General features: G+C 46.3%; 1 protein-coding gene across 2 annotated transcripts in view; it reads right to left on the bottom strand.

The window, feature by feature from the left end:
* The window catches only part of SLCO3A1 (solute carrier organic anion transporter family member 3A1), a 318,207-nt gene that overhangs the window by 59,772 nt on the left and 233,329 nt on the right, over positions 1-25,106 (bottom strand). For both annotated transcript variants that reach the window (XR_009562876.1, XM_030873196.2), the window contains exons 3-4: positions 10,322-10,420; positions 1,111-1,374 (exon numbers count right to left, since the gene is read on the bottom strand). Coding sequence is in view for 1 of the 2 variants with exons in the window: in XM_030873196.2 (XP_030729056.1) it covers positions 1,111-1,374; positions 10,322-10,420 (363 nt within the window). In the remaining variant the exon portion in view is untranslated. The remainder of the gene's footprint in view (positions 1-1,110; positions 1,375-10,321; positions 10,421-25,106) is intronic.

Genomic DNA, 25,106 nt, shown 5'->3' with positions numbered 1-25,106 from the left:
AGCGCGGAGAAGTTAATGATCGCAGAGCCGGTGAAGGGCAGAGCGGGGATCTGAGTGCGAGGTCACCCGAGGTTCTCTCCCTGGTTCTCAAGCATCTCCATAGAAAGTGCACCTCATTAGACAGAGCTCAGTAAAGAGACTCTCATCAAATCTCTAAATCGAGCACCGCAAAGCCTGAGGCGGCAGCTGCTGAAAGTGGACCTGGCTGTGTGCTCGGTTCCTGCAGAGGTAACGGTCCACCTGTTTCCCACCCCAGCCTCCTTGAGAAGTAACACCTCAGCCTTGCTCCTGCCCACTTCCAAAATCCAGCAAGTCCTTCAGGGGACCCAGCAGGAAGAGGTCCTTGAATTAGGGAGCACCGTGCATACCTCTCAGTGGGGAGGGGGCCAGGATAGACACCGAGCAGCTTTGAGGCTGTCCGGTCGTCATCCTCACCTCTTAAGAGACTGTAGCAAATGTGGAAATAACCAGGGGCTGTTGACGGGGTTCCTCATCCTCATTCTGCATCGCTGTTCGTGTCTCGCCATTTTGTCAGAAAAGATGCACTTGTTTCCTCTAAAAATGGTGATGAGCGCTCTGCTGCATTCTAAAGTGGGACTCTGCTCTCAAGACTGAGTTAACCTTTCTTTCCAGAGGAACACAGCTCTCATCTCTAGTGGAGGGGATGGAAGGACAGAGTGAATCTAAGGAAATGCTCTTTGGATGTGGCTTTTCCAGAACGCCTGCATCAGGCAAAGGGAGCCAACTTCAAAGTCTTACGCTGCTTCAATGCGCTTGTAAGTGGCCTGAAAGAGTTCAAAGGAGGGCCATGAAACGTCCAGCTCCCTCCTTTCCTCGCTCCCTTTCTTCCTTCTACGCACATTTATGTGTAGCGTACATCAGGTGCTATGTTAGCCACTGGGCTCTCGGCCTGGGGTGGGGGGGTGGTTCGTCTGCTGCCCCTTCGCTAAAGGGTAGTAACTTTGTGTTTGCTTTATGAAGTGCATTTACTTCTCAGGGATCAGTTAAGCACAGGGCCAGGGAAGGCAAATCATGCAAAACCAATGTGATTCTATCTCAGGTCCCCCAGCATCCGGTCCTGAGTGCCACCTGCCAATGAGGCGCCCTTACCTCTCAGCTGCTGGAAGCAGGAGGCACTGCTGTCCGGCTCCAGGGGGTGCCTCAGGACCCCATTGCTGGGCTTGGGTCTCTCGTATTCTCTTTCGGGGAGCATGGCCTGTTCGCTCTCCAGGGCGGAGTCTGAGTGCGGGGGCAGAGACTGTGGAAACCCAAACATCCAGACGGAAGAAAAGAAGAGTAAGGCACCGCAGAGCAGAAACCCACCCCACCAGGCTCCGATCCAGCGGGGGTCGTCCGGGGTGATGTCCAGGTTACCTGCAATCGGAAAGAGCACGGTTAGCGGGAGGGGACCTGGTGGGGCCTGGCATTTGGTGGAGGTTTGCAATCAGTTCTACAGGTAGGCCGAGGGCTCTGGAAATGGCCTGGGGTGGGGAAGACTGGTCCATGGGCAAAGCAGCCTAGGGCTTCAGAGCCGTGCTTCTGGTTTTCCTCAAGCTGAAGGCTGATGGCTTTCCCTCCTTCATCTTCTTGTCTACCCTGTGCTTGCATCAGTCTAAACAAAAACAGAAGCCAGACACCCTCTGAATTTAGGCTGGAATTGACTGTCTTGGCAGAGCTGCGAAGGTCTGCTAACAAACACACAGGGAAACAGAAATATTTATCGCTCAAGGGTATAGTTTTCCATGTATATTCACTCGCACCCCCTACGAAGCAGCTAACCTGAGATCCCATTCCACACCCCACCCCCGTCTTAAATCAGTTCACAGATCACACGGGGTGGCGCAGAATGGAAATCAAGAGCCAGGATACCTGGACTGAAATCCTGCCCGCTTCTCGCTGTGCGACCTCAGGCCAGCAATTTTGAACTCTTCATGCCTCAGCTGACTGATGTGTATAACACTGATGTTATGATGGTACTTACCCTTATCGAGTGAGGAAGATCAAATGAGCACCACCAGATACAAAGTGTTTAGGATAAGGGCTTAAGCACTTCAATGATGTTAGCTTCATATTTATGCTGAGGGTCGTGTTTCCAAGCTGCTAGGGGATGGGTTGTGGCCTGTGGTCTGGGGGGCCAGTCCTCTTTTAGAAAGCTCTGCAGGCAAGGTCCATGCTTTAAGGCAACAGGCATGTGGTTTGGCTCTCTTGTCTGTGACTACTTTGATCTGCCAGCTGAAGTCAAGAAGATGTAAGCTACCGCTTACCCCTTGGGAGATGTTTTTCCCTCTCTCTACAACTGCCTTTCGGAGCAGGGCGCTCCTGCATGAGCTGCTTAGAGATGTCTCTTTGATGATGATTCCATATACCTGGAGCATGGAAGGAAATTCTTGGAGGTCTGGACCACAGCATATGAGCTAAGAACTAATAGGGCTGCAGGCCTGGACCAGATGGATGGATGGGCTTGGCAAGAGAAATGACCATAGTCACCAGATGAGCACTCCCCCATCTGTAAAGTGCTCTCCCTGAAGACTCTTCAGCTAACAGTAATGAAAACACCAGCCGTCATTGACTGAGGGCTTATTCTGCGCAGGGCACCATGTGGAGTGCATTCTTAACTGTTCCAATCAACCCTCCCCGCAACCCTACAAGGCAGGGCCTTTTACTGTCCCTATTTCATATAGATGGAGAAATCGAGGCTTAGAAAGGCTGGGTGCCTTGTCTACATCCACGGAGCTGAAGACTGGAACACAGGCATCCGGTCGCCAACGGCTACACTCTCTCCCTCTTGACCGGCAGGTCTTTGTTTTGGGCTCCCTGGAGGGCCCTTAGTGGATAATTCCTGTGCTTTGTGCAATGGGTAAGACCACCAGCTCTTCTGACAGTTGGTAAGTTGGCCTTTGCAACATCGGTAGTCTCTGTCCTGGAGACCCTGACACGAGCCCAGCAGCAATAACCAGGGCACCTGAATGGGCCAGTTGCTTTTGTGCGGCATCATGCCGGAGAGGAGTATATACTCTATAGAGTGTACACTCTAGTGGGCTTGGGGCTGAATCCCAGCGTTGTTACTTACAAGCATGTGATGCCGGGCAAGTGACTCACCCTCCCTGACCCTTAGTTTCAGCATTTGTGAAATACAGATGATAGTCATGGACAGTGGTTTCCAGGATGAGAGGTAATGAAAAAGCGTCACCTGACACAGAGTCGGCTCTTATCTATGGGAGCTCTTAATGTTTCACTTTTAGGGATATATTTATATAAATGGGAGTTTTAAGGTACAGACTTTTTTTTAAAAGGAGTATGGCATGGGAAAACACAGGGTGATCTGGAAAGCATCTTCGTGTAAACAAGAGAAGAGAAAAGGAAGTCACACCACCTTGGGTAGCTAAGCAAGACTGTTTGCACCAATCGCTTACTGTTTTTTTTTTTTTTAACATCTTTATTGGAGTATAATTGCTTTACAATGGTGTGTTCCTTTCTGCTTTATAATAAAGTGAATCAGTTATACATATACATATGTTCCCATATCTCTTCGCTTACTGTTTTTCCTCACCTACTGCCAAGCAATGAATGAAAACAAAAGACGGGAAAAGGGAGCTACAGTATTTCCCTCCTTTGTCTTTGGGCCCCATAAATCCGGCAGATGTGAGCCAGTAGGGAGAGAGAAATCCTGGCAGTTGTTTGGCAGAACAGAATCAGTGGCACGTAGAAAGTCATATTTTAGATAGGAAGTCAGTGACTGTTCTATGTGTGAGAAAACATCCCCGCGAGAGGGGCTGCGCTGCGGGAGGTGGATGTTTATGTGAATTTGGCAACTCGCTCCCTGTAGGCCTGTGCCTGTGGGTGGAAAGCCGACACGCACTCGCGATCCCTAAGACAGGGGAGGGTACCCGGTCTGTGTCAGCCTCAGAGCACACCTGCCGCTGGGGAAGGGGCGGGGGACGGGTCTGGAGGGAGATGCGCGGAGGGCAGGGATCTGCAGAGCCAGGAAAATCACAGTTGACTATTCTGGGAAGTATTGATTTTTTTCCTCTCCATTTCAATTATCCAGAGGACGGCGGCAGGGAGAGAAATAACAGGCTAAGAAGAAACCACTCAGCTTTGGAGTGTGCTGCCCTCAGGACTGGTCAGCCTCATGAGTGGAGCTTCAGCCCAATTTTGGTGGCTCTTGGGAAGACAACAAATGCTTGACACCAGCCTGAGAAATGTCTTTTCTGAGGCACTTCTTTTCTCTACCCATCTCTACAATGAATAGTATTTTCAGGAGGCATCTTGGCCATTTAAGAGGAATATCCACCCCCACCCCCCATCCCCTGCCTGGCAACTGTCATCGCTCAGCAGATATTGTTCTAGCGTTACCTGTGCTGAAGGGGAGTTCTCTACGTGGCCTGGCAAAGCATGTCTGCTAGACATTACCCATGTCTGCATTTGGGTCTCCTCCTCTGAGAACGAGGAGGGTTTCACCTCCCCACGCACCACAGAATTTTGCCAATGAAATGCGAAAGAGGAGACACATGTCTCTTCCGTGTGGAGATGTGTATGAGCTGGTGCATGATTCCCCATGCTCTTTTTTCCTGCCTGATCACGAAGCATGTGGAATTCTCCCTAAGATGATGCCTGAGAAGCTACAATGAACAAAATGTGCCTGCTGACCTGCATCAGGTATATAACACACGCAGCAAATAAACCTTTAGTATTTCCAAGTCACTGACATTTTGGGGGTGTTTGTTACTGCAGCATAACTCAGCCTACCCTGACTAGTACAAAAGGCTTAGGAAATAAAAAATCATACCCTTTGGGCTTCCCTGCTGGCGCAGTGGTTGAGAGTCCGCCTGCCGATGCAGGGGACACGAGTTCGTGCCCCGGTCCGGGAAGATCCCACATGCCGCGGAGTGGCTGGGCCCGTGAGCCATGGCCGCTAAGCCTGCGTGTCCGGAGTCTGTGCTCCGCAATGGGAGAGGCCACAACGGTGAGAGGCCCGCGTACCGCAAAAAAATAAAAATGAAAATCATACCCTTTAAGAAAAGTGGTCCCGGGCAGGCTTAGAATAGCAATGGTATTCTTTTAGGTCCAGGTAGGGGGCCAGGCATGAAAATCTCTCTACTTCTCTTTCTATCTGGTTCTAGTTAGTGTCTTGATCTTAAAAAATGACTGCAGTTTCAGCCTTTTGGCGAAGGCTGCTGTCAGGAAGATGCCCAGAACACAACTGAAGAGCACCAATCTGTCTCATTTACTTAGAATGCATCAAGTTGCCAATGAAGCTAGAACCGTGGATAAGGAAAGATGTTGAGAAGGACAGGGTGGAGACAGTATCTTGGGCTGTGGGAACAGTCGAGCAAAGGCCTGGCATCCTCAGGGGACTCTGTGAGTGTCCTGGGTAAGCTCCCTCCAGCCACTTGCCTGCCCCTTGGTCATTCCAGGCACTGAGGAAAAATGCTGGGAAGGGAGCAGAGGGGAGCAGGGAGAGCCACCCCCCTGGGTCACCATGAGGCCGGCACAGGGTGGGTCTACCTTTGCATATGTGTCTGTAGACTTGTTAAGATTTCTGCTCTATAAAACCTATTGTTCTGACTCTTGCATTCTTGGAATCCAACATTTGGAGGGCTTCATAGTTTCCTTGGGTGAGTTGAGCAAGCTTTGACAGCTGTTCGTTCCCTCTGTTGAAGGTCATATAAACATACGGGCTTCGTTGAGATTTCCCTCCATTTCCAAGGACCACTACCATTGTTGGTTCAAACGAAAGAAATCCCCAGGAACGGGGTTAAACCAGTTTAAAACTAACCAACCAAGCCACCCATGAGGATACCCAAGACTGCGAGAAGAAGAGATCAAAGCAAATTGGGAACACTGACTAAGTCCCAGGCCATACTGATGCGTGAGCGATACTATGGCTCTCTGAGCAGTTTTGCTTCGTTTTCCTCAGTCCATTTACCTATTTCTCTAACCTACTTTGTAAAACTTTTGCTATGAGACTCAAGAAGTCCAAGAGTATCATTAAGTTCCAGACCTAATTAGAAACTGGAGACAGGGAGGGGGTGGGGATGGAGGACAGCATGGATGGTTCAGAATCCCAGCCACTGGACTAATTAGTCCAACGTGAAGGAATCTGGCGGTGGCAGCCAGCCCCAGGGTGGCAGAGCTGGATGCTCTCTGCTTGTCGACCTTTTCTGTGAAGCCAGTGGATGGACGTATCTTGCTGCAGCTGCAAACGCTGTGCAGCTGTAGCAGAGCGGGCTGGTGTGCCTTAGGGCCAGTCTGTACGGAAGTGTTGGCAGTCAGGGCATCTCAGCCAGGCCTCTGTCCGTGGAAGGGGGCAGGCTTCTGGCTAAACTCCTGGAGAGGTTTCAGGGAAGTGAGCTGCCCAGTTGGGGTCAGATAGGCCTGGGCTGTGCAGTGAGTTAACCTCTCTGTTCCTCATTACACCTAATTTTACTGCGTGTTTACTATTCCCCAGGCACTGTATTAACTGCTTTGTATGATTAACATGATCATGTCATCCACACATAGACGCATGAGGAGAAATGGCCCCAGGACCACACAGCTCGTTAGGGGTGTGGTTGGGATGTGAATGGAGGTCTGGTCTGATGTTTGAACTCAGAACTCATAATCACTGCAGGAGGACACATCATCTGTGAGGTTCCAAAGAGGCATTCAATGTATTTAAAAAGGGGTCAATTCACGGCTGCCATTGTCATCAGTTTGTTAACCCCACACTGTGAAGCTTGGTCAGTCCAGTGCTCAGGGGTCTACTCTGCTACCAGGCCCTTCTTCTTCCTACGTCCTGCTCTTGACTGGTCTCAGCTTTACAAAGATATTCTAGAAAAGAAATTCTGCAGGCACCATCATTCCTTCCCCAGGCTGTCAGAGGAGGCACCTGTCCTCCTTAAGAAGAGGGGCCGAAGGAGCCACAGAGGGCTCAGACACGGATGAAAGGCGGCAGCAGCAGAATCCCTGTGTCTGAGTGCCGCCAGGGCAGCCCTCCTGGGGAGCTGCCCGTGGGGTCTTGCAGCCCCATAGCTGGCCTGTTCCTACAACCAACCACCTCCCCTGCAGCCCCAGCCTCACTGACACACAGATTCCAACCAGACTCCCTCACCGGTCTCTGCCTTCACCCTGTTTCCTCAGCCGCTGCTAGGCTGCCTGGTGAAAGGCACATGCCCTCCTCCAACTACCCCATAACAAGGGCCTCCCAGGGACCTGCCTTGCCCACCTCGCACAATTCCCAGGCCACTGCTTTTCCCAGTCCCCTGCCCAACTCGCAGCTGGAATTTCAGAAACATATGGCTGTGTGCGTGGCCCCGTACATTCATGCTTAAGGGCACATTCCCATAGGCTGGACAGCCCGAAAGAGGGGCTCTGTCTTAGTCGGTGAGGAAAAGACAGGGAAGGGTCATCCTGAAAGAACTGAGAACCGACTCCTCGAAATACAGCCCCAATCCACTCGTAGACAGAATGACAAGTTTCAGTCACAAGATTAGAAAACTGCTGGCAACTATGGAATTCTGTGACTGGCTCCTGAATAGAATAAATTATGTTTTTCTGCCCTCTGCTGGTAAAGGGTGGCACCAGCCCTCCGGGGGCCTTCAGAAGGGATGCAAACCACGAGGGTGACTCACAACACATCCTTCAGTCCTTCGAGACTCATCAGATAGGAAGTCCGCTATTAACTCATTTTGGGGAAAGGCGGCCATCAGCAGGGTGCCCAGACGGAACGGAAACGCGCCCATCTGTCTCAGGTATGGGAGGCTTCAAACTGCCAATGAGTCTAGAACCGTAGATGACACTCACCTGGGCCTTGAAAGGTGAGGACAGATGTTGAGGAGAATGGCTGGGGACGGCGCTCCAGACTGAGGGGATGGTCTGAGCAAGGGAATGGCATACAGAGGGGGCTGCGAGTGGATGGGCTAAGCCCCCTCCAGCCACCTGTCTACCTCTTGGCCATTCTAGTCACTGAGAAAAAGATGCTATTTAATTCCCAAGAGGAATCTTGGCGAGGGGTGTCTCCACATGCTTGCTCCGAGACCTGGGTTTTATATAGATATACCCCTTGGATTGGGTACATCCCTTTACCTCTCTAGGTATCAGTTTCCTTATCTACATAATGCAAGAGTTGGAAGAGAATGATGTCTGAGGTTCTTTCCGGCTCAGGGATTCTGGTATTCCACAAGCTTTGATTCAAGGGGGCCCTGCTAATACACTGAGGGCAGGATAGGCTGCCTGGACACTTGCCTTCTCCCCGCAGGCAGCCTTCCCCATGCACTGGGAGGGTGCCCCCTTTCCTCCCCTCCTTTGCTACTCCTGTCCTGTACTGCCTTTGGTGCAGTGGCGGAAGCCGGCTTTCTGTCCGTAGAAGCAAGATGGCAGCTGACCGTGTCACCATGGGTTGTTTCTCTGACCAGGCCACCAGTCATCCCACCCGCTAGGAATAGGGTTCAAAGGGCCAACCAAGGGCTACAAAACAGCGGCATTCAATCCCCTCCTGAACAGACCCGGCACTTTAAAACGAACAAACAAATAAGGCTGCATTTGATTTTTCTCCCGCGTTTGGAAATCTGTAACATCATTAGCTACAAGTAAATATATCACTGGGATTAATGGAGTGAATCACAGAGTGACTTGATTGGATTTAAAACCAGATTATGTCTTTGGGGTGAATTAGTAAATTTAGCCCTGTCAAGAGATGATGAATTGAACACCAGGCGACTGAGAGTTCTTATTGATCCTGGGAATAGATCGGGATGAGACAAAGAAGCCGGAAAGGCTTCCTGCACTGTTTTCAGAGAGAAAGGAAACATGGCTTCTCAACTCACTAAGCTGCACAGGAACACAGCGCCCTCTTTCGGGCACGCAGTTGAGTCGTGACCACATACAGTGGGCAGTGCCCGAGACGGCCTCCAACGATCCCCACCCCTGGAATTCACGTCCTTGTGAAATGATCCCTTCTTCCAAGTGTACGGAAACAAGTGGCTTGCTTCTAACACACAAAACGCAGCAGAAGCAATGAGGTGTCACTTGTGAGACTAGGTTATAAAAGACTGCGGCTTTGTCTCAGGTGCTCTTACCCTCTCTTGGGTTGTTTGCTCCAGGAAGGCCATGCCGAGGTTAGCCCTGTACAGAGATCCGTGGGAGCCGGCCTGACAGCCCACCTGTCAAGGACTGCCAACAGCCGTGGGGTGAGTTTGGAAGTGCAGCCCCTCCAGGTGGGCTTTCAGATGATTTGATACCAGCTCAACACCTTGACTGCAGCCTCATGAGGGACCCTGAGTCAGAACCATCCAGCTAAGCTGCTCCTGGGTTCCAGACCCAGAGAAATAAACTGTGAGAAAATACCTATTGTTTAAAGTCACGAAGTTTGGGGTCATTTGTCACAAAGCCACAGATTAATACACCAGGTGGCTTGCTGTGGTCACTGAAATGTAAATAGAAACAATGTGTGTCATTTCTGAACAGGAGCTGGTTTCCTGCCTCGGCGACTGGGCAGGCAGGAGTCAGATGAAACTTCTGTGAGCCTGGGTCCTGGAGGGACGACAGTAGGCAAGTCTCACCCTCCACCCCCCAAACACCACCAACCTGCACTGGATATGCAGTATGGCTGAGAAATAAACTTTGGCTGCATAAAATCACTTTGATTTGGGAATTGTCTGTTACTACTGCATAGCCTAGCACATCTCAACTAGCACGTTGTTCAATCCAGGTATGCTAGGGATGGGGGGGCCCAGAGCAGGCTGACATACACTTGCTCTTCCTGCCAAGAACACAAGACATGCCGCTTAAAATGGGCTTGAGGTATGGTATATTTCCTTAGAAAGCCCACCACGGCAGTGTCTTACAGAAACAATTTTCAAATATTCTGTCTCCTTGACCCCACGTGTACATTTGCACTTGAACACGTGCTCCAACTTTTAGTTTAAGAAATAGGGTCCTCATGCGGGTTCATGGACCAACATTCAATGAGTATGTGTGTATGCCAGGCATGTCCACATCTGTTCCCTCATTTATCTTACAAAAGCCCTTCAAGGCAGATATAAGTTTTGTTACCCTGAGTTTACAGATGAGGAAAATTCAGATTTGAGGAGTGAAATCAACCTTAGGGGGTTATTCAGTCTCTAGGTAGACACGAGCAGAGCACATGCTTCAAGCCAGACACTCTGTACCAAATTCATGACCCAATCTTTCCTCTAATCTCAAGGGGGCCACCAGCTAGAGAAGTGGATGCATTAGGGCTGCTGCTAGTAGGAAGGTTTTAGAACCCAGAGGCTGGGGCTCCTTTATGGTGGAGGAAGGGCTTGTGGGCGGCGCTTGGAAATTGAGATAAATTCCTTACTTGTGTCAATGAAGACTGCATCCACATAGATTTTGGTACAGAAAGAGCCCAGGATAAATCCACAGGCTGGTCCAAACACCAGCATCGTGAACAGGATTCCTGAAAGAAGAAGATGAAAGCAAGATTAGATTAAAAGCCGAAGCCATTTATTGAGCAAAATTGCCAAAGCTCAAGAAAACTGTTTTACATTGATCAGATGAGAGGTCTGATTAGACAAATGACATGAGAGGAATGCGTCTAAAAATCCTAGAGGGGAAAGCTAGTATTTCTAAGTTTTGGAAACTCTATGGAAGCACTGTCATGCAGGAATTCTATAGTTTCAACAGGTTGCTTTGAAAAATTTGTGGGCTCCAAGTACAGTTACTTTTAGAGGACTCCACCCCATATCATACTAAACCTATTAAAATACGTCCATGTCTATCATGAAATATTTTTTCTTCCATAAACGTTTTGGGAAGGATTTTTATAATTTTGCTTTCGCATTTATTTGGCTTTATGTAATTCAATTAATTTACGGTTGGCGAAGATGTCTCAGCGCTCATTGTGCAAACTCAGGGAGTCTCGTGAAGTGAGAAAAGTTGAAGCCACAAATTATTCTCACATGTAATGAAATGTTTACAGGCATTAAATTTAGCAAACAACAAAGCTGACATAATGGTATGCCCTGAGCACATTTAATTAAACATTTTATTAATTTCAGTTTGGCAGTCCCCCCCCCCGCCCCCACATTTTTGGAATTGCTCTCTGTTGTTGTAACAGCTGTTCAGGCCTCAAGCTCTTCTGTAGGACTTCAGAAGGTGGGACTAGGTACGTGATTAAGTAACGTATCTGATGGATATAGTATCTGGAATTTTGCACAAACCTTTTGGTCATTCTAGAAAAGCACTGAGCCCAAACTAAAAACTCACAGGCTGTCCGTATTTAACTAAATTTCAACTTGAGCACTGATAGCTCACAAGGCCCTGGGAATAAAACATAAGAGTGAAGAAGTGGCTTTTTCTTAGGAAGCTGGCTGCCTGTGGGGACAATCAATACATGGGTCAGTTCAACCTAAGCAGACAGCCTGGAGTATGGGTACTAACAGGCCCATGTGGGCACACGAGGAACAAGGTAGGAAATGGATTCAACCAGAGGGAAGCTGAGCTCAGTGGAGGATAGTTCTGGTCTGTTCGCAGGGTAGACTAACTCAGCCTGAAATCTCCCAGTGATGTCATCATGGAACTGCTCAAATATTCATCCACTCAGTCAATACTTATGGAGTTCCTTCTATGTGCCAAGAAGCCTTCTCAGGGATGGGGACTCAGCATCGAAGTACAGAGTCAACAATCCAGGCCTTCCTGGAGCTCACTGACTTGTAGAGGAAACTATAGACACCTTAACTGTTTTTTAGATACCTGGCGAAGGAGCCACGTCTTCCTCATTTACAGACAAGGACCCAGAACCCCAAAGCAACCACTTAAAGATGGCTTACAAGGAATGCTGTTTAATGAAGGACAGGATGAAAAGAGGATGGTTTCTATCACAGGAATGGGGCTGAATTCACCCTCAGTGAAATCCTACTCTGATATGGAACCATCTAGAAGCTCAAGGGCCTCAAAAGAGCTGCTCCTGTACCCAGCAGATGACCTCCGGTCTCCCAGTTATTCCTGTTGATAGGAATCTGGAGAGCAGCAGAATCCACTTTGTTAAAACACTGGCTCTGGTTTGTCACAACTTAGGTTGAGATAACCGACCAGAGAAAATTGAGAAAGGTGGGGTGTTTTTGGAAAAGTCTAGAACGTGGTGCTCTTTCAAGTATGGGCTAGAATTAGGAGGAATTAGGCCTTAGCTGGGCAGAGTTAGGGAGCAGAGCTGGTCTTGGCTTCGGTCTTCTTCGGTAGATGGGGGAAACAAAGTAGGAAGTGATGCTGAGAAAGACACAGGGGCACGGGTGTGGACAGGGGGTGTCCAAGGCAAGAGCTGTACCTGAGGTAGACTGAAGGGCTTTCTGCTTCAGGACAAAATCATGAAGCCAGCTCTATCCTTCTGTCCAGGCTGCAGGCTGAGGGGAGCCACTGGTCAGCCCCTGGCACTCTAAAGATGCCTCAGCAAGTAAACTAACTACTCAGCCTGTCCCAAAAGAAAGGGGCACAGAGATAGAACACAATTCTCTTGCCAGGCGTGCTGCAACTACTCTTCTGACGCCCCTTCCATAGTCCTAGCCATCACCCTGACCCCCAGCAGCGCCCCCATGATAACATGCCTCTTTTCATGCAAATTAAATACCCCCCCATTCAACGTAATAATCACTGCTCCACCCCCTACAGATTGAACAATGAAAATGATAATTAAAACTGAATAGGTCAAAGGACCAAGCTTTTAGTATCATTGGAAAGAAACAACCAGTGAGCTTTAAAGCTTGTGTTGGGACTTAACCACTGGTGACGCAGTGGTTAAGAATCTGCCTGACAGTGCTGGCAACAAGGGTTCGATCTCTGGTCCGGGAAGATCCCACATGCCGCAGAGCAACTAAGCTTGTACGCCACAACTACTGAGCCTGTGCTCTACAGCCCGCACGCCGCAACTACTGAGCCCATGTGCTGCAACTACTGAAGCCCGTGTGCTCTAGGGCCCGTGTGCCACAACTACTGAGCTCACATGCTGCAACTACTGAAGCTCGTGTGCCTAGAGCCCGTGCTCTGCAACAAGAGAAGCCACCGCAATGAGAAGCTCGCGCACCGCAACGAAGAGTAGCCCCCACTCGCCACAACTAGAGAAAGCCCGCGCACAGCAATGAAGACCCAACTCAGCCAAAAATAATAAAAAAAAAAAGCTTGTGTGGAGAGTGTTCTGTTACCCCTCCCCCACATGGGGGCAGTGGAGGGTGTGGGAGTGTGGACCAGCCAGCATCATGGGACAGCTGGAGACTCCAGGCCCTGGGTGTCCTGCCCTTGTGCAAGTTATGACACAAAAGGAAGGGCATTCCTCAAGCTCAGCTGCCCACAAGAGCCCCACCAGGCCCAGACAGGCCAGCCATCCGTTCTGGCAGCTCGGATGGGCAGACGCCACTGCAGAGAAGCCACGTGCCAAGGTGGTCCCTCCATCTGGTTACTTTAGGACAGGACACGGGTCACCAAAACGCTGAATTGTGGCTTTCCATTTGAACAGGACAGAATTCTCCCCCAAAGAAACCTGGTAGGATCCCATTCCCAAAACCAAAGAAGGAGGTAGGGAGACTTCCCTGGTGGTCTAGTGGTTAGGATTCGGCGCTTTCACTGCCGTGGCCTGGGTTCAATCCCTGGTCAGGGAACTGAGATCCTGCAAGCTTCATGGCCAAAAGAAAAGAAAAGAAAAGAAAAAAAGACATAGGATGCGTATTTTTGCGTGAAGGACATTTTTTCCCCTCAGTTGAAGTGAGGGAATATTTTTAAAGCAGCTCCTCCTCGGAGAGATACCAAGTAAACCTCTAGCAGCAATGGGTTCTTGAATATTTTCCAAGGGACAATCCAGTAGTGGGGGTGGGGTGGGGTGGGATGGGAGGCTCATGCATCAGGAAGCACCCTTTTTCACTTCAGAAATATCTTAGGATAACAGCTCAAATCAAGCAGCATTGGTGAGCACAGCCCTGGGTCTTTAGAGGATGCTGTTCCCCTGAGAGCACACAAGGCAGGCTGTGATCTTACAGAAAGGTACTTCTGAATTTGCTTCTTCACTCTCTTTTCGATTCATCCCACCAGGCTGTGATTTTGTTCTTGTTTAGCAACCCCCCTCTCCCCAAAATGTTCTGCCTAAATAGACAAGAAACAGATGGTCCGGCCCTAAAATCCAGAATCCTTGCGTTGAATGGTGAGCGCCTCCAGGTCCAGGAGAGAAGGTTCTTCAGCGGCCCAGTGCTGCCCCCTGCTGCCTGCCAGACTGTGTACACGGGAGGGGAGGCGAGCCCGGGACGCAGAGATCAGAGAGAGAAGGGCCCCTCCTGTGCTGCTACCCTGAGCCTGGTGCTTTACAAGCATAATCTACTGTAATTCTTTCAATGGCCCTGACGGGGAGTCTACTGCGCCCATTTCACAGCGGAAGGAAAGGTTTAGCGCCTCACTTCCCAACAGTGAGTCAGAAAGCAGCACAGTGGGCTCTGAAGCCAGGTTTCTCTCATCCCCTTAGGGGAAAAGCATCCTTCAAGCAGGTCCGTAGAGAGTATGGGCCACTTGGGTTCAAATCCCAGCTCCACCACTTCCTAGCTCTGGGAACCTTGGGAAGGGTCTATTTAACTTCCTTGTGCCTCAGCTTTCTCATCTGTAAAATGGGAATGATATTAGGCCTATTCCACGGGACTATAGGGAGGATTTAATGACCTCGTATTTGTAAAGCTCTTAGAACAGAGTCTGGCACCCAGAAAGAGCCATGAGTGCTTGTTAAATGGATGACACCTGTGTCTCTGATGCTGGGAGCAGGCCAAGCCCCAGAGAGGGTTCCTCGGGGGAAGCAGCCACAATCCCAAGCATCACAAGGGTCCAGACGGACTGGCCGACCAGAGTCCAGAGTCCACCCCCTTGCTCTGACTGCCCACCTGCCAAGCACATTCTGATGCTAACCTGGCTTCCCAGGGATGTGAGGACTGAACAAAGGGAGAGAGAATGGCATGACCCCCATGGTGATCTAACTCCGGCATCCTGGTTTGAACAGAGGCCTTCTGTAAATTAGGTTAGTGTAAATCTGCAGTTCCCAAACTGTGTGTCGAGGCACCTTGAGGTACCACAGTGAACTCACAGGGGTACCGCAAAACGTTTTAAGTTTTGGAGGGAAACCCAGTGATAGCTAACATCTGTCAGATGCTACTCATACAACCACTCACAACTACTCACTCCAGGTGGCTGATGGTTTCAGCACTGGATCAAGCAATACTCCTTTCAAATACATCCTGTCTTTGTGAACTGAGTTTTCAGTACCTGCTGTGATAAAAAGCAAACGTGGTGTGGAAATCAATGCAGGACACAGGAAATGGAGTCCAATCTGATTCCAAGGTTTGAGAATCTATGTAGTCCCCAGCAGGGACACACAACCCATTAGTAAGTAATCATACATATTTAAAAATAAACTAGAAATATTTTTTTCTTTCAATTGATGTGTGTTATTTTTTTCAAACGTGTATTAAGTAATTTGAACCTAACTGCTTGATAAACACAATTGCTGGGTATATCTTGCAGACTCAGGGCTCTGTGAAAAATAAGGGTACAATGAACCCAGAAAGTTTGAGAACCTCTGGTGTAAATCTGCCACCCATGCTATACAATCTTCCTACTTAGCACCAGACATCTCTGGACGCAGGGGAAGGACAGATGAACTGGGTGAGGATTTTGCCCTCAAGAAGCTTGCTGTCTTATTGGAGAGACCTCCAACCATTCTCCATCATTCAAAATATATAATGGCACCTATAGGTGCCAGGCTCTGTGCAAGGAGCTGAGATACGGCTGTGGACAAAACAGACAAAATCCCTGCTTTTTTGTGGAGTTGGTATTTGGGAAGAAGAAAGGCCATAAACAAATCAACCTACCCTATGATGTCAGCACCAAAGAGGACAGTGCATGATGGAGTGGGGCTAGAGAAAGACCTCCCACTGCACCATGTGCTGTAAAGAACACACACAGCAATGCACTACACGCGCTATCAAGCTGGGGTGAGTGCACTCGCAGGCTAAGGGTTCCACCGTATAGGACGTTAAATAATGGTCCCCAAAGATGCCCATGTCCTAATCCCCGGAACCTGTGTCTGTTACTGTAACTGACCAAAGAGAACGAAGGCTCCAGATGGAATTAAGGTCACTAATCAATTGACTTGAAAATAAAGAGATCATGCTGGTTATCCTTGTGGGCCAATGTAATCTTGAAGGACCTGTAGATGTAGGAGGAGGAGGAATATAACTCAGAGTCAGAGAAGGAGATGAGACCACAGAACCAGGGCGATGGCATCATGAGAAAGCCTTGACTAGTCGCTGCTGGCTTTGAAGACAGAGGACAGGGCCTTGAGGCCAAGAATGTGGGTGGCTTCTAGGAGCTGGGAAAAGCAAGAAAGTGGATTCTCCCCTCCAGAAAGGATCCTCCAGAAGGAAGGCAGCCCTGCTGGCACCTGGATTTTTAGCTCAGGGAGACCCATTATGGACTTCTGACCTCCACAATGTAAGATAATACACTTATATTATCTTAAGCCACTAAATTTGCGGTAACTTACTACAGCAGTGATACAATTGTTAAGCAAATTTGAGGACAATCTCAGATCTTATACCTGCTACATGTGAATCTCTAAGGACAGGATGTTGCATGAAGCTGCTTGTTAATCATTTGACCATGGGACATTTTTTTTGTGGGTCATTTTTCAGACCTGGCATTGACTGGGGCACAGTCCCAGACATGCTGGAGGAGACTTGAAGCCCTGTGAGGCAGAGATGGTGCCTTATTCTTCTTTCTGTCCCCAGTTTGGCCCAGGACAGTTAGCTCACAATCTGTTGAAAGGGTGTGTGAATGAGAATACTTGTTACAGCAGTGACACAAAACGGGGAGGGAGAAACTCTTCTTGGCCGTGGTCTGCCCAAGTTCAGCCAGCTGGGGAGGGGCAGAGCTGGGACTCAGCCCCCGCCTGCTCTTTCCCTGGACAGTGTTCTCTGCATGTGTCACTCTCAGCGCTGGGAATGTGCCTCCTTCTAGATGCAATGTGTCAAGGGGACTGACGTGACAGCCTCTAGAAAGGGATCAGGTCACACACATAGAACCAGAAGAACTAAGACCAGCCTGGATACCTTGGGAGAAGAAGAAGAATTGTCAAGACGTACCCTACTGGACTCCTTTTAAAGCTGTAATGATGAAGACAGTGCGTTTCTGGCACAAGAAGCGGCAAACGTACAAGTAAAGCAGAAGAGAAAGCCCAGAAACAGATCCATACTTGCGTGGACGCCTGATTTATGACAAAGCGTGCCTACAAAGCGGTGGGGGGAAGGATGAATTTTTCCATGAATGGTGCTAGGACAACTTGAAATTATAGGAAAAAAAAGTCGGCTGCACAACACATGTAAAAATCAATTCCAGGCATATCGGAGACCTGTGTGAAAAGCAAAACAATAAAGCTTCTGGAAGATAATAGACAAAAGTACTGTCACAATGTTGGGGGCAGGGAGAGATTTTTTTAAACCAAACAAAGAAAGCATGAAGCATTAAAAGAAGAGCTTGACAAATTGGTCTACATTAAAATTAAGGTCATTCCTTAGATTCATCAAAAGAGCCCACTAGGAAAGCAAAGATGTGGGAAAACATACATGTAACATACATCCTGAAAAACACACATACAAGAATCGGAGGGCTCATATCGAGACTATGTAAAAACTACTATAAGTCCATGAGAAAAAGACAAACCAGTGGAAAGGGGGCAGAAACCTTAACAGGTGCTTCACAAAAGAGGAGGTTCAAAGGAACAATGGAATGGGACAAGATGCTCAACCTCATTAGAATTCAGGGACATGTAAATTACAAGCCCAGTGAAATGTCATTAGATTTTTAGCTGATTGAAGAGCTTGATAATACCCAGTGTTGGCAAGGATGTAGGGAATCTGGACTCTTGCTTACTGCTGGTAGGAGTGTAAATTAGACAACCACTCTGGCAAAACTTTGGCAGTGTCTGTAAAACCAAAGAGGAACTCGCCCAATGACCCACAATCTTAATTCCTAGGTAAATACTCTACAGAAAGTCTGAAACCCACTGGGAGACACATCCAGGAATGCTCATCCCAATCTTGTAAGATCCTCAAACTGGAAACAACCCAAATGCCCAACAACAGAACAACAGAGAAACAAACGGTGACATCTTCATCTTCATACACTGGAATTACTATACAGCAGAGAAAACAAATCATCAATAACGTGGATTAATCTTAAATGATGTAATTCCAAAAGAACACAGACAGGCAAGAATACATACTGGTGTGATTCCACTTACGCAGAATTGAAAGCGGCAAAATTAAACCATGTAGTGATATATAACTAGGTAATCAAGCTATAAAGAAAAATAGGGAAATGAATAGCAGAGAAGTCAGGGTTGTGGTCACTGCTGCCCATGAGGGAGGGAGGGGTTACAGTGAAGGAGGCACGGGTTGGGTGGGGGGTTCTCAGGTGCTGGTTTTGTATTTGGTCTATTTTCAGGCTACGTGGGTGTCTGTTTTGCAACAATTCGTTAAGCTGGAATATGTTTTCTGCACAAACACATGATTATCACATTTTCACATATACATACACGTGTCATACAAGTGCCTATAGAAAAATGGCCACTGGCTATTTATCGAGTGCTTATCGTATGGTGCCAGAGTCTGGACTATGTGGTTTATGCACGTTATTTCATGATCCCTTCTAACAATGCGATGAGGCGGGTGCCGTCACGCCAGCTGTATCCCAGGAGGACCTGAGGCTCACAGAGGTTAAGCAGCTTGCTCCAGGGCCCCTGGTTCTAGGGGGGCAGCTGACCCCTGGTGCCCTCTGCAGGACTGGGTCTCCAGTGAGCTCAAGCACAAATAAGCAAACTTAAAGAATAACAACCAAACCCAACCCCAAACCCCGCCGCTCACAGGTAGCCACCTGCTTCTCACACCTTGCACCACAACGAGGATGTGGATAGAAACCACCGGGCTTCAGAGGTGGGTGTGGTGAGTGGGGTTAACAGTGGGTTCTAGAGCCTGGCTGGGTGTGAATCCTGGTGCTGCCACTTAAGTGCTGGCAGCCCTGGGCAAGTCCCTCACCTCTGTTAGTTTCCACATCTGAAAAGGGGAGATGCTAGTAAGATGTATTTCATAGCGCTTGCAGGGAGGGATAAATGAAAGCAGATGTAAGGGCCCAGCGTGACTCCTGGTCCAGATGAAGTACTTCATAGATGTTTGTTTCCACTGATGCTCCTTGACTTTGCTGGGTGCTAGAAGAGCTAGAAGAGCCAGGGGAAGGGAAATACGCTGTGGGTGCCCGCTTTTCCTCCTCTCGGTGGGCCCTGAGTCTTCTGCAGCCAGACCCACCTGAAGGCCTGCTATTTCCTGCCCCCTAGTGGACAAGCAGGAGGAGGCCAGTCACTGGGCAGGCTACAGCTGCACATGTGGTATCCTGTAAAGGAGAAAATGCTGACCCTTCCCTCCAAGCCTTTATTCTTCTCTTTGCTGGAGTGTGACACGGGGCCTGGCTTCTATACCAACAGCCCATCGGGGCAGGGACACAGTGGCGAAGGCTGTCACTGAGGAGCTGAAGGCACAAACTCTTTATGTGGCTGAAAGCAAAAGCAAAAAGGCCATCCAGAAACTCAGGGGCTTCTCCCAGTGCCTCTCCTTACTCTAAAATCAGGCAAATCCATTAGTATTTCTGAGGGTCACTGGTGGAATAGGACAGGGATGATTCCTGCCTTGAGTGGGGGTTAGGACACTACAGGAAGGGCAGTGTCAGGCTCCGCTGCACCCTGTGTGTCTGTGGTCACAGCACAAATGCTCCCTGTACCTCAGTTCCTGACTCTGTAAAATGGGCTGACAACAACCCCTACGTTCTTGGGAGCCCTTGAGGAGCAAATGTATGAGTGCCCAAAAGAGGCTTCAGATAATTTCCGAGAACACAGACGTTCTCAAAAATCATTAGCTGTTAGTTATTCTCCTCGCTGGTACTTTTAGTAGCAGGATTTTCTTTTGTGCCTTACAAGTTTTAGTTTTTTGGTTACTTAAGTGAGAGATGCTTATTTCAAAGAATATGGATGATACAGAATCATATAAAGAAATACCGACCAGAGGGCAGACAGCAGAAGCAAGAACTATAATTCTGCAGCCTGTGGAAGGAAAACCATGTTCACAAAAAGATAGACAAAATGAAAAGGCAGAGGACTTTGTACCAGATAAAGGAACAAGATAAAACCCCAGAAAAACAATTAAATTAAGTGGAGATAGGCAACCTTCCAGAAAAAGAATTCAGAATAATGATAGTGAAGATGATGCAGGACCTAGGAAAAAGAATGGAGGCAAAGATCGAGAAGATTCAAGAAATGTTGAAATACTCATATCAGATAAAACAGACTTTAAAATAAAGAATGTTACAAGAGACAGCAAAGACCTATAAGAATTAAAGAACAAATACCGAGAGGAATTAAAGAACAAACAAACAGAAATGAACAATACCATAACTTAAATGAAAAATACACTAGAAGGAATCAATAGCAGAATAACTGAGGCAGAAGAACGGATAAGTGACCTGGAAGACAAACTGGTGGAATTCACTGCCGTGGAACAGAATAAAGAAAAAAGAATGAAAAGAAATGGAGACAGCTTAAGAGACCTCTGGGACAACGTTAAACACAACAACATTCACATTACAGGGGTCCCAGATGCAGAAGAGAGAGAGGAAGGACCTGAGAAAATATTTGAAGAGATTATAGTCGAAACTTCCCTAAAATGGGAAAGGAAATAGCCACCCAAGTCCAGGAAGTGCAGAGACTCCCAGGCAGGATAAACGCGGGGAGAAAGACACCGAGACACATAGTAATCAAACTGACAAAAATTAAAGACAAACAAAAATTACTGAAAACAAGGGGAAAATGACAAATAATATACAAGGGAACTCCCGTAAGGTTAAGAGCTGATTTCTCAGCAGAAACTCTACAAGCCAGAAGGGAGTGGCATGACATATTTAAAGTGATGAAAGGGAAGAACCTACAACCAAGATTATTCTACCCAGCAAGGATCTCATTCAGATTCGATGGAGAGCTTTACAGACAAGCAAAAGCTAAGAAAATTCAGCACCACCAAACTAGCTCTACAACAAATGCTAAAGGAACTTCTTTAAGTGGGAAACACAAGAGAAGAAAAGGACCTACAAAAACAAACCGATAACAATTAAAAATGGTAACAGGAACACACATATCAATAATTACCTAAAACGCGAATGGATTAAATGCTCCAACCAAAAGACACAGGCTTGCTGAATGGATAGAAAAACAAGACTCATATATATGCTGTCTACAAGAGACCCACTTCAGACCTAGGGACACATACAGACTGAAAGTGAGGGGATAGAAAAAGATATTCCATGCAAATGGAAATCAAAAGAAAGCTGCAGAAGCAATACTCATATCAGATAAAACAGACTTTAAAATAAAGAATGTTACAAGAGACAAGGAAGGACACTACATAATGATCAAGGGATCAATCCAAGAAGAAAATATAACAATTATAAATATATATGCACCCAACATAGGAGCACCTCAATAAATAAGGCAAGTACTAACAGCTCTAAAAGAGGAAATCGACAGTAACACAGTAATAGTGGGGGACTTTAACACCTCACATACACCAATGGACGGATCATCCAAACAGAAAATTAATAAGGAAACACAAGCTTTAAATGACACAACAGACCAGATAGATTTAATTGACATTTATAGGACATTCCATCCAAAAACAGCAGATTACACTTTCTTCTCAAGTGCACACAGAACATTCTCCAGGATAGATCACATCTTGGGTCACAAATGAAGCCTCAGTAAATTTAAGAAAATTGAAATCATATCAAGCATCTTTTCTGACCACAATGCTACGAGATTAGAAATCAATTACAGGGAAAAAAACGTAAAAAACACAAACACATGGAGGCTAACCAATACGTTACTAAATAACCAAGAGACCACTGAAGAAATCAAAAAATACCTAGAGACAAATGACAATGAAAACACGATACAAAACCTATGGGATGCAGCAAAAGCAGTTCTAAGAGGGAAGTTTATAGCAATACAAGCCTATCTCAAGAAACAAGATATATCTCAAATAAACAATCTAACCTTACACCTAAAGGAGCTAGAGAAAGAAGAACAAACAAAACCCAAAGTTAGCAGAATGAAAGAAATCATAAAGATCAGAGCAGACATAAATGAAACAGAAACAAAGAGAACAATAGCAAAGATCAATAAAACTAAAAGCTGGTTCTTTGAGAAGATAAACAAAATTGATAAACCTTTAGCCAGACTCATCAAGAAAAAGAAGGAGGGGACTCAAATCAATAAAATTAGAAATGAAAAAGGAGAAGTTACAACAGACACTGTGAAAATACAGAGCATCCTAAGAGACTACTACAAGCAACTCTATGCCAATAAAATGGACAACCTGGAAGAATGGACAAATTCTTAGAAAGGTATAACCTTCTAAGACTGAACCAGGAAGAAATAGAAAATATGAACAGACCAGTCACAAGCACTGAAATTGAAACTGTGATTAAAAATCTTCCAGCAAACAAAGTCTAAGACCAGATGGCTTCACAGGTGAATTCTATCAAACATTTAGAGAAGAGCTAACACCTATCCTTCTCAAACTCTTTCAAAAAATTGCAGAGGAAGGATGACTCCCAAACTCATTCAATGAGGTCACCATCACCCTGATACCAAAACCAGACAAAGATACTATGAAAAAAGAAAATTACAGACCAATATCACTGATGAATATAGATGCAAAAATCCTCAACAAAATACTAGCAAACAGAATCCAACATTAAAAGGATCATACACCATAATCAAGTGGGATTTATCCCAGGGATGCAAGGATTCTTCAGTATATGCAAATCAATCAATGTGATACACCATGTTAACAAATTGAAGAATAAAAACCATATGATCATCTCAATAGATGCAGAAAAAGCTTTTGACAAAATTCCAAAAACTCTCCAGAAAGTGGGCATAGAAGAAATTAGCTCAACATAATAAAGGCCATATACGACAAACCCACAACAAACATCATTCTCAATGGTGAAAAACTGAAAGCATTTCCTCTAAGATCAGGAACGAGACAAGGAGGTCCAGTCTCGCCACTATTATTCAACATAGTTTTGGAAGTCCTAGCCATGGCAATCCGAGAAGAAAAAGAAATAAAAGGAATACAAATTGTAAAAGAAGAAGTAAAACTGTCAGTGTTTGCAGAGGACATGATAGTATACATAGAGAATCCTAAAGATGGCACCAGAAAAGTACTAGAGCTAATCAATGAATCTGGTAAAGTTGCAGGATACAGAATTAATGCACAGAAATCTCTTGCATTCCTATACACTAATGATGAAAAATCTGAAAGAGAAATTAAGGAAACACTCCCATTTATCATTTCAACAAAAAGAATAAAATACCTAGGAATGAACTTACCTAGGGAGACAAAAGACCTGTATGCAGAAAACTGTAAGACACTGATGAAAGAAATTAAAGGCGATACCAACAGATGGAGAGATATACCATGTTCTTGGATTGGAAGAATCAATATTGTGAAAATGACTATACTATCCAAAGCAATCTACAGATTCAATGCAATCCTATCAAATTACCAATGGCGTTTTTTACAGAACTAGAACAAAAAATCTTAAAATGTGTATGGAGACACAAAAGACCCCGAATAACCAAACCAGCCTTGAGGGATAAAAATGGAGCTGGAGGAATCAGACTCCCTGGCTTCAGACTATACTACAAAGCTACAGTAACCAAGACAATATGGTACTGGCACAAAAACAGAAATATAGATCAATGGAACAGGATAGAAAGCCCAGAGATAAACCCACGCACCTGTGGTCAACTAATCTATGACAAAGGAGGCAAGTATAGAATGAAATTAGAACACTCCCTAACACCATACACAAAAATAAACTCAAAATGGATTAGAGACCTAAATGTAAGACTGGACAGTATACAACTCTTTGAGGAAAACATAGGGAGAACACTCTGTCATAAATCACAGCAAGATCTTTTTTGATCCACCTCCTAGAGAAATGGAAACAAAAACAAAAATAAACTATTGGGACCTAATGAAACTTAAAAGCTTTTGCACAGCAAGGGAAACTGTAAACAATACGAAAAGACAACCCTCAGAATGGGAGAAAATATTTGCAAACGAATCAATGGACAAAGGATTAATCTCCAAAATATACAAACAGCTCATGCAGCTCAATAGTAAAAAAAAACAAAAAACAACCCAATCAATAAATGGGCAGAAGACCTAAATAGACATTTCTGCAAAGAAGACATACAGATGGCCAAGAGGCACATGAAAAGCTGTTCAACATCACTGATTATTAGAGAAATGCAAATCAAAACTACAATGAGGTATCACCTCACACCAGTTAGAATGGGCATCATCAGAAAATCTACAAACAACAAATGCTGGAGAGGGTGTGGAGAAAAGGGAAGCCTCTTGCACTGTTGGTGGGAATGTAAATTGATACAGGCACTATGGAGAACACTATGGAGGTTCCTTAAAAAACTAAAAATAGAATTACCACATGACCCAGCCATCCCACTACTGGGCATAAACCCTGAGGAAACCATAATTCAAAAAGACACATGCACCCCAATGTTCAATGCAGCACTATTTACAATAGCCAGGTCATGGAAGCAACCTAAATGCCCATCAACAGACGAATGGATAAAGAAGATGTGGTACATATATACAATGGAATATTACTCAGACAAAAAAGGAACGAAATTGGGTCATTTGTAGAGATGTGGATGGATCTAGAGACTGTCATACAGAGTGAAGTAAGTCAGAAAGAGAAGACAAATACTGTATGCTAACACATATATATGGAATTTAAGAAAACAAAAATGTCATGAAGAACCTAGGGGTAAGACAGGAATAAAGACACAGACCTACTGGAGAACGGACTTGAGGATATGGCAAGGGGGAAGGGTGAGCTGTGACAGAGCGTGAGAGAGGCATGGACATATATACACTACTAAACGTAAGGTAGATAGCTAGTGGGAAGCAGCCGCATAGCACAGGGATATCAGC

Source organism: Globicephala melas, chromosome 2 (genome assembly GCF_963455315.2).
Source record: "Globicephala melas chromosome 2, mGloMel1.2, whole genome shotgun sequence".
Lineage (NCBI taxonomy): Eukaryota > Metazoa > Chordata > Mammalia > Artiodactyla > Delphinidae > Globicephala > Globicephala melas.
The sequence above is the reverse complement of the archived record's forward strand: the minus strand, read 5'-3'. Positions and strand labels throughout refer to the sequence as shown.